Here is a 14610-nt window from a genome sequence, read left to right as displayed (position 1 = left end):
ATTGTGATTTTTGAATCTTCGGCAAACAATGTTTTTATCCGTATAAACGTAAAAGATCTCTGATTCTATCTCACCAACCTCTCCTTGTCCAACTCAAGAAATTACATAAAATTCCTACTAACATTTCAGAAAAAGATTTTATGTCTGTGAAATTGATTAAATTGTTAACATACAGAGAGGACACAATCATTATTCCGCCTCCTCATTCGGGCTCCAAGGAATCGAATTACACACGCCCGGTTCCAGAGCTCCGAATCAAAAATTTGATTTCCCGGTGATTATTTTATGGTTTTGTCATATTTCAATTTTTTGTTTGTGCTGCTTGTTTATTTTCTTGAAACAGATATTGGTTGAATTTTCTTGAAAAAGTTTAAATTCGTGAAGAACCTAAAATTTCGTTGAAAATGTTAGTTGTTTGGATAATTTAAGTTCCCAGCCAGGACTTGAATTGGGCTTCAATTAAAGCTGCACTCTTTATGTTTTCTTTATAATTTTGGTGTTTAAGTCATATATGTGGGGGTTGCAGGTTTAGTTTGTGTGTTTAATTTAGTATATTTTGCTGAACCTCTGTTTTTCAGCCATGGATCAGAATCCCAATTATGAATCGATGGTTGCTCGTGTTCAACAGTTGGAGAGAGGTATGCTATCGTATATCTTGTGTTCTGTTTCTTTTTTTAGAAAGATACATTCTTAGTTAAATAGTTGGGACTGATTGTGAGAAACAATGGAAATTATTAGCTGCAGCCTGCAATAGAAGCTTCAGTTTTTCTAGAAACCATTCATGAGATTCTCAAACCTTTGTCAATCTTCGTATTTTGTTGGAGTCCGATTAATATTGAGGACTCCACAAAGTTAATTTTTCTTGTAAGGGTGTAAAAATTAGTATGTCGGTGTGATTGAACAGAAGATACCTTATTTAGTCTAATGTTTGAACCTGGATATTCTAGTTTACAACGTGACCTCTTGTGGGTGATTGGAGGATTTTTTCTTATGACTTCGATGTTGAGAGTCTATTGGTTGACTATGATGACTAAAGATATTCTGGTACCTTGGACTTAATTTTGCTCATCTGGTGTTATGTTGATCCCTTCTGCAGAACGTATTGAATTGCAGAAAGATATTGAACAGTTGTGTATGCAACAAGCTGGACCTGCCTATATTGGAGTGGCAACACGTTTACATTTTCAGAGGTAGAACTATTTTACCAATTACAGTGAACTGCTTACAATTAATGCCACATATATACGAGGATAATGGATCATTATGTTCTTCTCTCAACAAAAATGACGGCATTCTTTATTTTTCTCAAATTAGGACAGCTGGGTTGGAGCAGGAGATCGAGAACTTGAAAAAACAGTTGGCTACTTGCATAAGACAAAATCAAAATCTTCAAGAGGAGCTATCCGAAGCTTATCGCATTAAAGTGAGATCTTCTGTTTTGATTGATTAGTTCCACTTGTGTGGATTTCTGTCATTCTTTCTAAGTACATCTTGTCTTGCATGTAACTTTTTTTAGAGCCAAATAGCCGATCTACATAAGGCTGAAGTGTCAAAGGTACATATCACTCTCCATCATGGCATAAGTAGCACTGATTCTTCTTAATACACGTTTCCAGTATACCCTACCTTTTGATGTTCAACTTCTGAAAATATTCTCTCCAAAAGTACCTGTTTTTTTCTTTTATAAGTTGATAATTGATATCATCGCCATATTCTGGTTTAAAAAATTTAAAAAGGTTAAATATATTAGTGAAAAGTTCATGCTCAAGACTCATGTATTATTGTTTACTTTCTGTACCAGAATGTCGAAGCTGAGAATCAGCTTAGGTTTTTTCAAGATTGTGTAGCTGCTGCTTTTGCTGAGCGAGATAATGCAATAATGGAGGTTAATTTTTCTTCTCCTGTGGTCCTTCCTCTACCCTTCCTTAGCTTTGATGATAGCTTAGACCGTAGGCTGTAAGGTTTACGATAGGTGCCTTTGTTGGCAAAGCATAGTGGGTCTTTTGGTGGTTCCAGTTTAAGCCAACTTCTTTTGGACAGGCTGAAAAGGCTAAAGAGAGAGAGGAGCTACTGCCGCAGGAGCTGACAAATTTTCAGAGAAGGTATTGTGTATAATATTCTGTATACATTTTCCCTAGTTACTAAAACCATGTTTTAAAGCTCAAGATGAACTTTTGTTTTTATTTTGTGATGTTTTGTTGGGATAAATGGTTGATATGGACTTATGGAGAGGGTACATGAACACTTGAGTGTATTCTGCATTGCATTTATGTTCTGTTTAAGGCTGTTTATCCGGATTGTAGCTTAGTTTAAAATATGTTAAGAAATGAGTAGTGATCTTTTGTACTTATCATAATATTCAATAGAGCAAACGCTATTCACAAACTTTTTTATTATAGTAGTTAATAGTTGATAAAGTGGCGCCTGTGGAAAAAGGTGCCCGTAGTACGACCTGCTGTTGCTTAGAATGTCAAAGGAGGGTGCTATTCTACAGTCACACACCTGGGTTCACTTTGTGCCTCAGGTGAGGCACTCTAAAGGAACGCCTTTGAGACAGAAAATACAGTGCTAACTGAAGTTCTATATGAGAGTAAAGGGACTTTTTTACTTTTTGTAGCACTGAGTATCAAATGATAGTCTTGTCTTCCATGAAGTGACATATGCCATGTAGGAGGTTCTGGTTTCAAAAAAATTTGTTACCAATTTATTCATATGAAGTGCAGGAATTAGAAAAAAAAACTGTTAGCTCTTCTTGCACGGAATATGGCATGCTAAAGTACAAGTTGGTTAAACCACAGCTTTGGATAAGGACTTGTATGTGATCTTTAATGTTGGATTTGCATTCTGTTTTCTGCCTTTTATTTCATCGCCCAACTATGACTAAATCTGTATATGTATTACCAAATACCAAATGTATGGAAAACCATTCGTGAATTTGGGCCGATATGTGTATGCTATCTTCTTTTTTGTTCATCTCGCATATGGCTTCTCTTGGCTGCAAATGAAAAAAGAGTCCTGTGTAGGGTACACATATTAAAATATACTTTCTATTACCTACAGGGTTGAAGAGCTGACTGCTGAACTTCTTGAAGAAAAGGAACAAGCAGCAAATATCCGTATTGATTTCGAAAAGCACGAAAGGCAGAATGAGATATTCAGAGAGGTGGTTGCCTAGATTCTTATGATCCACCTGGAACTTGAAACAAAGACTTCCTTAACTAGCCTCTACTACATTACCTTGATTATTCCTACAATGTAGCATGTAATCTGTGCATTGTGGTCCTGCCACTTACAAAATGCTCCCTTAATGAAAACTGAGAATCATGTCTTCAACTTTAGACAATCAGTTTTGCTCAAGTCCTGCCATTCATAAATTCTGCTTTTTAAGGATTTGCTTTCTTCATAATAGGTGATTGATAAATTCTATAGCATCAGACAAGATTCCCTTAATGATTCCACTGATGGAAGTTGGGAAGAGAAATGTCTTTCTCTTCTGAATGATTCAGAGGATACATGGAGGTTCCAAAATGATGAGGATGCTTCAACCTCCAATTACATTGTAAGTCCTACTAAGTAATAAATGACAATTGCCCTTAGCTTATTTGAATTTCAGTTGATTCGTTGAGCTGTTCCTATGTTTCCTGATATCCTGAGTGAATGCGTGTTATTATTTTTGTGGTGTTATATTTTTAGTCTTTGGGTCTTATTGCTACTCCCACTTCATTCTAGAACTTGTATGCATTGTCTACATTTTGATGTCATTTGCCTGCATCTGATTGGGACTCATCTCAGAGCCAATCATCAGGTTATGTGGCATAAGCTATTCAACATATGAATGTTGTGGTGATCTTCGCTATATGGCTAGTTATTCAGGATGTTGTAGGAGAAGATGGTTAGGGTAGTGAGATTTGGAGTGCTTTTGAGAAGGAATTGGTGCTTGTATGTATATGTGTCGTTGTATTGTTTAGAAAAAAAGAAATTGATTTATGTAGGGAAGTTTTTTACTGTTTTTCTTTAATTGAAATAGTGATCGATGATTCAATCAGTGCTTGGGTAAATATTAGTGGCAGTTGATCAGCAAAAGAATCATGCATGATGTATGGTTGTTAGTATTGCCTAAGAGCTAGAAGGAATTCCAAATATTAACATTCCTATTTTATGACTTGCTTTTTGAGGTTTATTGATTAAATTCCCTTCAGACAGAACTCTCTCGAAGCAGAGATTGAAACTCTGAGGAGACGTCTCGATAATTTGCAAAACAAGCTTCGAGTGGTGAGCTTCTGATTTCTTCACTCTTCTATTGCATGGCATGCATGACATCTGTTGTTCTCACATTGTTGATAGTTGTTACATTATTATGTATTGATGATTAGGGACTGGAAATTGAAACTCACTTGAAGAAGAAAGTTCGTGATTTGGAGAGGAAGAAAGTAAGACATTTTGATCTCTAGTAAAAGACGTACAATTTCCAGTTGTATTTGCTTGCTACTTATTTAAAAACTGCGTAAACTGCAGATCCATTCAAAAGAGAAGAATAAAAAGTGGATTTCGGCATTATCTCATCACCATTCTCAGTTCAGAAACGGTATCAAAAGCTTACTTGATGAGGGATATTCGGAGCTAAAATCAATTAGCGATCTGGTAATTGAGAAGATCAAGCAACTTGAAACGAGCAGAGAATGCGATTTGAGATCTTCTCAGCTACAAGAGAGAGAATTTGACAAGAGTGAATGCAGGGATGTCCATGTTAGTGCCGATTCTAGTCCAGTTGCAATCACTGAGGCATGTTCTTGTTATTCCCTATTATATCTACATATGCCTTTACACCTTTTAGTAGTTTTTTTTCTCAATACAGTTTATATTGTCTTGTATCGAAAGATCAGCTCAACATTTTGTCAAGAAATTGTAGCTGAATACTTGGTGTTTTGGTATAAGGAATGTGAGTCAAAACTTTTCGGCACGGGATTTAAGAAAATGGGGTTTTGTTAGTAAAGTGGAAAGTGAATAAAGTAAGAGAGTTAATAAAGTAGAGGGAAAAAGTAAGAGAGAGAATGCTAAAAAAGGAAATGACTCACTTATCTTGGGACGTCCCAAAAAGGAATGTGAGTCGCTTATCTTGAGACGGAGGGAGTATATGCATAACAACGGTTTTTCCCTCACACTGCAGAAAAGTCATCCGGGCTTGCCAATTCCAAGTGCTTGTGAAACTGGCGATGCATCTGAAGCCCTTGCTCTGGCATTGCACGATAAGGTTTTCTAAAACACTCCTTCCCTGTTTTTAGCACTGTAACATCAACCTTATGTTGTTTCTATGATTTTCAGGTGTCAGCATTATTACTTATGTCGCAGCAAGAAGAAAGACACCTATTAGAGAGGGATGTAAATGCAGCTTTGCAAAAAAAAATCGAGGAACTGCAGAGAAACTTAATGCAGGTGATTTTGAATGTTTACCTTTAGCATCTCTATTGCTCCCAGTTTCTTATTCAGATAGTCAATATAATGATTCTTTACCCTTCAGAAATAGGGCATTGCTGCATATCATTATGAAACCTATAGTCTCTCTAGACATGTGTTTCGTGGTTTATACATATCTGATGCTCTACTTCATAATCTTTTGTTGGTCTAGGTTACGAATGAAAAGGTGAAATCTCTTATGGAGTTAGCACAGCTGAAGCAGGAATTATATATACTACAACCGTATGTTCACTCATTTTATGATGAGCTTTGCTTTATTGTTTCTTCTTATGCATTGCTGTTGTGATGGCATACACATTTCTATCGCAACTGTCATATTTGGTCGTCACAATAATGATTTGATCATGGGCTGAACTGCTCTGCCCCTTTGCTCATTGGTTAACATCTACTGTTGTGTGCTTGTTCGAAATTTTATTTTGCTGCCATAATGTATCATAGCATCACAATAACATAAGGTACAACGACTGCAGAAAGATCAGTCAGGACAAAGTACAAGGAATCGATCCGGTGGAGACTGCAGAACGGAGAATGGTACCAGAAAAAGACGGGAAACTGAAAAGTCTGCTGAAGAAAACTTACTTAACACGTTGGGTCGGAGGCTCCGATGGAAGTGATATATTGGCACATCTACATAACGAAAAACCACATCAAGTGGATTTCGCAAGGTTAGAGTGGATATTAGAAAGTGATGGTTACCAGCTTAGTGGTTGTGGTATTTTCATGAATAACATCTTAAACAGATGCTCGTAGACTATATTAGACATATAACGTTCTTCCGTATCCTCCATTACTGCTATGAATCACAACCAACAAAATTTGTGTCACTATTTTTACAGGATGAAGATTGAAAATGCCACTCTTAAGGAGAGCCTGGACAGTATGGAGCATCTACTTTCTTCTGTTCGAAGACTCCGTATTTCCCTATTGAAGGTGACTGTTCGTTCCAGTTAGCGACTTAGCGCTCTATATTGACTAGAAAGTCAACTGAGAGTTTTCTTGCGATATTTATTACAGGTGAAAGAGTCGGGTGCAGGGAAAGATGAAGGCATGAGGTGTTCCGAAGATTTGGAACAAGTTATTGCAGAAGCAAACCTTCTGAAGACAGCCTTTGGCAGCTCTCTCCCCGTTAGTTGGCTGGCTGAAACGGAACGATCGTTGGATGAAATAAGTGGGGCCGCTCGGGAGTCTGGACAAGAGAAAGTGGATCTTGTTTCTGCAGCTGGATTTGAGATGGTGGAGCTCTTGATATTTGCTGCTCAGAACCTCAAGGAGTGTTGTGGTAAGTGAAGTAAAGAAATTTCAACATGTGTTATACTTATAGCTGAAGCAGAATTTTGTATATTAGTGTGTTATTCAAATCCACAAAGGACTGTGAAAATAGTAATGTAAGTTTGTAATTACTTACTATGTACACAAGTTGTAAATTCCAAAGCCTACATTTACATGGATTTAAAATGGCATTTTCCCTCTTTTCAAAATATATTGTGTCAATACACTTGAAGTAAAATGTCATGTTTCCATTACTTCAAAATTAATATGTGCTAATGAAAAATGTAATTGTCTTCCATCATACATTAACATATGGGGAATCATTTTCACATTCTATAGAGGGTGTTTCTCATTAAAACATACTCCCTCCGTCTCATATAGAAATATGTCATTTAGAGTTGACACGAGTTTTAATAAAATGAGAAATTATCATTAGGATTATAATTTTAATTTTTAAAAAATTTTAAATTATAACTTTGGTTACTCTGGTCAATCTCACAACTTTCGAATACTGTGAAATTCACTATTGTTCCTTGAAGCTAATTTTCGGTGAAATTGGCAAAAACATGAAAGTAGAATTTTAGTAATTCACAATTGCGGTTCACATTACCGCGACGTTGAACTGAATTGGGGCCCTGCGTTAAGCTAAATACTGTAAAAGTTAGTGATGAGCAAAAATGCAAAATGAATGGTACAGTCTATGTAGCAATACTGGTATTGTACTTATAAAATTTAATTATATGTATACAGTTTCTAATGAATATGATTGGTTTTACTATCTCACTTTAAAAACATTCTATTCGTCTCATAAAAATACTTCGAAGATGACACAAATTTTAATGCAACATTGGTAAAATATGAAATAAATACAAAGAAAATGTAATTGAAGTATTGTTAGTGGATAACTAGTCTCACCTCAATATAAATAAAAAAGTTTCCAAAATTAAAAGTGCATAATCTCGTGGGACGGACTTAAAAGAAAGAGTGCATACTCACTCTTGTGGAATGTATATGCCTCTCACCCCCATTAACTTTGGTTCTGATGGAGGCCTTCTACGGGCTTTTTGTGCTCCGATAGTTGCATCATCGAGCTTTGAAGCGGAGCTGTTGGCTCTGATTCGGGGTTTGGAGATGGCTATGGAGCTTTCTACTCACATTTGGATAGAGTTGGACTCAGCGGCTCTGGTTAGTTTGTTGTCATCTAGACACTTTGGCTCCGCGGATTTTAGACACCATATGGTTTTGATTCTGAGCATGACAGCTGAGCGGCATGTTCGATTCTCACACATCTACAGAGAAGGAAACCGAACTGCTGATATTCTGACTGGTAGGGGGGTCCAGACCCCTGCCCTTACATATTTTGATTCAATCTCTGGGCCTCGGTATCTAAAGGCGCTAGTTAGGATGGACCAGCTGGGATATCCTAACTTTCGTTTCCGACGTAGAGATGTGGATTGATCTAGCTCTTCTGGTGGTTGGTTTTGGTCTTTTTTTCTTTTCTTCCTTTAGTGTATTTAGTCATCTTTTTTCCACTTGATAGAATGAAGGATCCCGACTTGGGGGACCTCTACTTTGCACCTTTTCATGTTTTTGTTTAGATCTTAGTCATTTTTGGGCTAAGATCATGTTAAAAAAAAAAGAATAGATGAAGTATATTAGAAGTTTGGATATATTTTTAAAAAAGCTAAATATGAAAATTTTGTCTAGTTGAGTTTGGATATTTAGTTTTAATTTTTAAAATTGTTTGGTTACCCTTAACTTATATGGCAAGATTCTAAAAGTCCTCATAAGAAGTAGGACTGTAGGAGTATATATTTGCCTTTGGTCCCTCGTATATTTTTTAAATTTTGGCGCCTTTTCGATTTGTAATAAGAACCCTGTATTTCTCGCTTAATACAATTCAGTGAATTAAATTATTGAGTTTTTCAACTCTGTCGTCCACTCCTCATAGCATCTGCAGCGGTGCTCGCTGGGACGGACGGTGTCCGTACCGCTGGTACGGTGCTGCTCGATGGATCGTACTCGTCCGTGCCGCTGAGCAGGCAATGTGGCGCGTTTCTATTTGTCAACGGATTATCCGTTGGAATTTTTTTTAAATAAAAAAATAATACCAAAAAATAAAAAATATATACTTTCAGATTCCCAAAAATATGGCCGTTTTATTACCGTTTTTTTGGAATTTTTTTGATTTTGGGGTCCTTCAAACCCGATTCAACATTGTGAAAGCCCCGTCTCGGTTGTGGTACGTTAAGAATATCGCCAACATCATGTACACGTGTATTATCTTGCACAACATGATTATAGCTGACGAAGGACCGATGAAGGCTAACTTTTACGACGAGGATGAAGCCGGAAGCTCAACCGCAAGGTCTTCCCCACGCCGAGGTGTGCATACGACGGTGGGTGAGAGGATCGAAACAAAACACAGAATGCACGATACCAGAACCCAAATTGAGCTACAAGAAGATCTAATCAAACACATTTGTGTGAAATTCGACCATGAGTAGTGGGTTTTTTTAATTTTATGAATTTAATTATGTAATTTTTAATTTTTAGGATTTTAATTATGTGATTTTTAATTTTTTAGTAATTTGTAATGGTATCGAATATTTTTAATGCATTTTAATATTGTGGAAATGTTTTTAATAATTGAAGTATTTAAATTAAATAATGAAATGGTGAGACCCTTGAGCATGTCCTTGTAGAATAGCATGAATATGGGTGTTGTGCGGAAGAGCAGAGAGTAAAAAAAGTAATAAAAGTGGGTCAGCGAATAAAAAAAGTAATAAAAGTGGGTCCGGGCACACATCTATGCTCTTTAGCATTAGCACCGACGTGGATGCTCAATCCTCATTTGCTTCACCAAAACAATGGAAGAAATTGAAAATGATGAAAAATCAAATTCACGGAATGATTCCGCTCGACCATGGCATTCCTACAACACTGTTTATACCTACGCGAAAGCAGGTTTCGTCTTTCTCTTGATTTCAAATTTCAATATTACTCCTATTCAATCTCCCCAATATTACTGGACTTATGCTCGTCATCTCTTCCGTTGATGATTCTATTTGGTTCATTTTGCCGATTCAGTTCATCCGGTCTTAATTTTTTAATTTCTAGGGATGGAAGGGGTGGACAAGGAGAAAGTGCAGAGGGTGGTCTATGAGATGAGCAAGGGCGTCCAAGTATTTTGAACACGAGGAAAAGAAAAACGCTTACATGAAGCAGAAAATCGAGAGCTTCCGGGCGCAGCTCTCTAAGCTTACTGACTCAGATTTATCACACCATCGGAAGGTATAAATTAGTCACAGGTGGAAAAATGATGAAGAGTTGAAACGAGTAGTTATAATGTGTGGGAGTTTCTTATTATTATGCCTGTCTCGAAAAGTTATAGACTTCACTCGAGAGAAGTTCGATTATATGATAGGCTCATTGTGGGGGAATTTGCACAAGTGGAACAAGTGAAGCTTTTTTCGGGTAGTCTATCCTACCTAGGCCACATATACTATGAACTCTAATGGGAATTTAAACATCTTTTGCAGATTGCAGATAGAAAAATTGCAGGATTGGAAGCCACCCGTGATCTGTCAAGGATTTGGTTACATGTAGATATGGATGCTTTTTATGCAGCCGTTGAAACACTGAGCAATCCTTCTCTAGAAGGCAAGCCAATGGCTGTTGGTAGCATGTCTATGCTATCCACAGCTAATTATGAGGTTGGTGCATCTGAATGTAGGTTAAATAGATCATGAAGGTTGTTGGTTGATCTCGTAATACAGTTTTTCGGTTACATGATGAGGCACAACTGTCTTGTGTAGGCAAGGAAATTTGGGGTTAGAGCTGCAATTCCTGGATTTATTGCACGTAAACTGTGTCCTGAACTAATTTTCGTTCCAACAGACTTCAAGAAGTACAATCATTTTAGCGGTTTAACTAGGAAAGGTTATAAATGTTGCACTTTCCTCTGGGTTGTCTTTGATATGGATATTTACACTTTTTACTGAATTCCTCTATTCACTTGTTTGCTTTAGTTTTCGAGAGGTATGATCCCAACTTTCTACCTGCAAGTTTGGATGAGGCTTACCTAGATATAACAAATTTCTGCAATGAAAAGGGAATGACTGGTGGACAAGTATGTCATGATGATATCTATTCCGTTAAACATCGTTTGTTATTATTTCAACTCTGGTTTCTATTTTTTCTACTTTCATTGTCATAAATTCCTAATCATTAATTTCCTAAGGTGGCTGAAGAGCTCAGAGAAAGTGTTCACAAGGAGACTGGACTCACATGTAGTGCTGGACTGCTGGGGTGGCACCAAATCGCTTGCTCGCCAAGGTGCTTAGTGACAACATCAAAGACTTATGTTTACTTGGTTCCTTAATTAAATGTCACCACTCGTGTAATGCATAACTCAAACTTTTGCCTGGGTTATCCGGAACTGGTGAAATTGCTGTTCTAATCTGTAGTATGATAGGCTCATGATTTATGAATTCTATTAGATGTAGTGTCTATCATAACAAGCTCTCTGTTTTTGTGAAAACTATTCTGAGTGACTTGTTATTTCACCTTGACTAATGTAGTCTTTTGACATCTTCTATATCAGTAGTAAGACTATAAAACCAATCTGCCATTCTTTTGGAGTTATATATTAGATATTAAAAACTTATAACATATAGTATTAGTATATATTATCTCCTGGTGAATCAAATCCGAAGTTAGAATCCTAGCAAAACTAACTTGTGGAGCCTATGTAATAGTGATGCTTTTATCTAATGCTACTTGGGAAGAAAGTGGAATCAGCTGAATTCTATATCTGTTCTACTGAAATCACGAGTAAAGCTTTTGAGCAAATATGACAATGGCTTTATTTGACTAACTTTGATACTCCCATCATTGACAAGTGCTTATACGCTGTCTTACTATGTATCACAATTAATTAGGTCTTCACATATTAGCGTACTGCCATACTCTAGTCTGTAATTTTAAATTTGAGGAATTGAGAGGGGCATTTATAAAGAAATATGAATAAATTTGCAAATTTATTAAACAAAATATAGTAACTGTAAAAGCTTGAGAGGGGGCAAATGCCCCACCTGAAGACCATGTGGCTGCGCCACTAGTACTATTAGTTAATGTCTTTATTTGCCTACGTTTACACAGGTTTGTTCAGATATCAATAAGCCAAATGGTCAGTTTGTTTTACCAAGTGAGCGTGTTGCTGTTGTAACATTTATATCATCATTACCTATAAGGAAGGTACCTCTCTATCTCTTTGTGATAATATTATTGAAAGTTGTGACGTATGTATCCTAATTCCAAGTGTCCATTTGTAGATTGGGGGCATTGGTAAGGTTACTGAAAATATTTTGAAAGGAGTTCTTGGAATTACAACATGTGAGGAAATGCTGCAGAAAAGTAGTTTCATCTGTGCATTATTTTCTCACGCATCTGCAGATTTATACTCTCTTTCTTGTAACTCTCTGGGTTTGTGTGAGAATCCCATTGGTATTGGTTATCCTCCCGAGTTTGGTCTGGAGGATTTGAGACGCTCTTCAACTAGTTAAGCTGATCATTCTGAGATGTATATCACATAGTTCTTCATAACCTGCTGTATTATTTCAGTATTTCTACAATACAATTCCTATTAGATTAGAAATTATTTGCTTCCTTTGCAGATTTCTTTTTATCTGTCAGTTTGGGGATTGGGAGGACAGATACACCTCAAGCGTCCCAGAGGAAAAGTATGAGTACCGAAAGAACTTTCTCGCCTACAGGAGACAAGGCATCAATATTCCAGAAATTAGGTGAAAAAAGCTCACTCAACTCTTCCCATCATGTATCCCTAATCATATAGGTCTCTGTATGTGCAATGTATTCTCTTTTCTAATGTTAATATGCAAAATTAAGATTGACCTTATGCGTTCTCTTCTCCAATGTTAATATGAAAAGTTGAGATTGACCTTTTGCTTGCTGCACAGTCTTCAGTCACATTCTCAACTGATCAAGGAAAAAATCTTTCTGCAGTTGATCTTTCAGAAAATCTTTCTGACTTGAAGAAAGAAGGCATCCGTGGAAGAACATTGACATTAAAGCTGAAAACATCTAGTTTTGAGGTATGATTTGATGCACTGTTGTAATTCTTGATAGATGAGCCACATTTGTAGAGATTGTGCTCTATATGTATATATGTTTCCTGTGAGTTCATTTGTACTCTGTCTGGCAATCAAGTTACTGAATGAGGCCTGATGAAATGCTGTTGCATTTTTTCTTATCTATAATATGGATACTCCAGGTTCGAACTCAGGCAGTGACTCTTCCATATAATACTTGCTCAAGTGAGGATATTTTGAGACAAGCGAAAAAACTGCTCAAGGCTGAACTTCCGGTGTCACTCAGACTAATGGGTAGGATCATTTGGTATAATATTGTGATCTTTTTAAGAAATTTTTCGTAGGGACCAATACTAATCCTTTATACGTATTGCAACATTTTTATCAGTTATATACTTCATACATTGATCTTGGCTATTTATCCATATTTTGCATTAGGACTGCGGATGTCAAACTTCGGTGAAGGCAGAGAAGGTGTTGCAGCTGATCCTAAACAAAAGACGCTTTCTAACTTTCAGGGGGCAGATGATGCTTCACGACGAGGGCTGGGAGCTCAAGTGCAGTCAGAGTCCACTATCAGTGATGATGCTCTAGCCATCATCGACAGAGAGTCCAGTTTATGTAGTGATATACACGAGCCATCCGAATCAGTTGATTTTTCAGATACCTATCAGATACGAGATTCTGAACACACGGGCACAACGCATTTTCACAGGGAAGCTGAAACTCAAGAAGCTTTTGATCTCCAGATTGACAATTTCGATGAAAAGGTGAGTAGCTAAATTCACAGTATTCAAATTCAGCAAGTTTATACCCTCTTTGTTTATTAACACACTGACCGGACTTTTCTTGAACATTTATGTGTTAGGTTTCTCATCACGACACAGTTGGAGCTGCGGCAGATCTCCTTTCAACAGGAACTGGTCGATTAGTAGAAAGAGATTCTTCGTCTGGGTTGTGCGAGCAAAGCAGTTTTGATCAACATAAGAGAGACTGCAGCAACGGAGAGGCAGGGTCTTCGCTAAATCTCAGAGATACCATACACTGGTTGAATGACTACCAATGCTCTGTATGTGGAACCGAACTTCCTCCCAGCTTTATCGAGGAAAGGCAAGAGCATTTTGATTTCCATCTCGCTGAGCGGCTGCAAGAAGAGGAGTCAAGCAACAGAAACAGACTTGTCAAGCCTCCTAACCTAAGGTGATTTGATTCATCTGTATTCATTCAGCTCTATCATCACAAGTTTCATTGTACACAATTTCCAAACTTGAAAAGCTGAATACTTGTGCCAGATTCGTGGAGAAGGGCGATATGAGCAATCGAAAAAAAAAGAAGCAGAAAAGATCTTCTCCTTCACAGGGTAAGCACATTCCAATCGATGCGTTCTTTGCAAAGACAAGCCAAAACTTGTGATATTGTATAGGAATAGAAATCAATTTTGTTCATCATAGATCCTATGTATATTTTCCCAAAACTTGCATTGTGTCTAGAATTCATCATAATAAATTATTTCATGATCATCCTTTTCAGTCTGTAATTTGTGAATTGGTTTATTTGGCTAAAAAAATTCTTCGTAAAACTAATATTTACTTGTATTGATAATCAGAAGTCAAGTAGATAATCGACGTCATGAGGTCATCCACAACGCCGTTCCTATACCGTTCCTAAACCGTTCCTTAAACTACTATTTGCGGGCCCCACTGTACTTTTTTACTCCATTCCTTAACTAAGGAACGGAACCTGCAACCCTCCG

General features: G+C 37.0%; 1 protein-coding gene and 1 pseudogene across 2 annotated transcripts; both read left to right on the top strand.

The window, feature by feature from the left end:
- On the top strand, nt 1-6930 carry LOC121805637 (centrosomal protein of 128 kDa-like). 2 transcript variants are annotated; one of them, XM_042205579.1, is made up of 18 exons: nt 1-274; nt 579-638; nt 1097-1190; nt 1320-1423; nt 1517-1555; nt 1802-1885; nt 2041-2102; nt 3061-3163; nt 3410-3559; nt 4204-4272; nt 4374-4430; nt 4516-4782; nt 5168-5251; nt 5323-5433; nt 5627-5697; nt 5946-6140; nt 6312-6405; nt 6490-6930. In XM_042205579.1, the coding sequence occupies exons 2-18, from the start codon at nt 600-602 to the stop codon at nt 6760-6762; spliced, it is 1896 nt and encodes a 631-aa protein (XP_042061513.1). In that variant the 5' UTR covers nt 1-274; nt 579-599; the 3' UTR covers nt 6763-6930. The 2 variants fall into 2 exon arrangements, with proteins under 2 accessions (XP_042061513.1, XP_042061512.1); XM_042205578.1 differs by having other exon boundaries at nt 2-274; nt 1315-1423.
- A 2682-nt stretch (nt 6931-9612) lies between these two features.
- On the top strand, nt 9613-14386 carry LOC121805639 (annotated as a pseudogene).
- Nucleotides 14387-14610: the final 224 nt, after the last annotated feature.

This window comes from Salvia splendens, chromosome 5 (genome assembly GCF_004379255.2).
Source record: "Salvia splendens isolate huo1 chromosome 5, SspV2, whole genome shotgun sequence".
Lineage (NCBI taxonomy): Eukaryota > Viridiplantae > Streptophyta > Magnoliopsida > Lamiales > Lamiaceae > Salvia > Salvia splendens.
The sequence above is the reverse complement of the archived record's forward strand: the minus strand, read 5'-3'. Positions and strand labels throughout refer to the sequence as shown.

Coding starts and splice junctions, on each gene's coding strand:
- LOC121805637 (XM_042205578.1), top strand. CDS start 581: ATGGATCAGAATCCCAATTATGAATCGATGGTTGCTCGTGTTCAACAG. Junction 4,273..4,373: donor TGCAAAACAAGCTTCGAGTG/GTGAGCTTCTGA, acceptor ATTGATGATTAG/GGACTGGAAATTGAAACTCA. Junction 4,431..4,515: donor GTGATTTGGAGAGGAAGAAA/GTAAGACATTTT, acceptor CGTAAACTGCAG/ATCCATTCAAAAGAGAAGAA.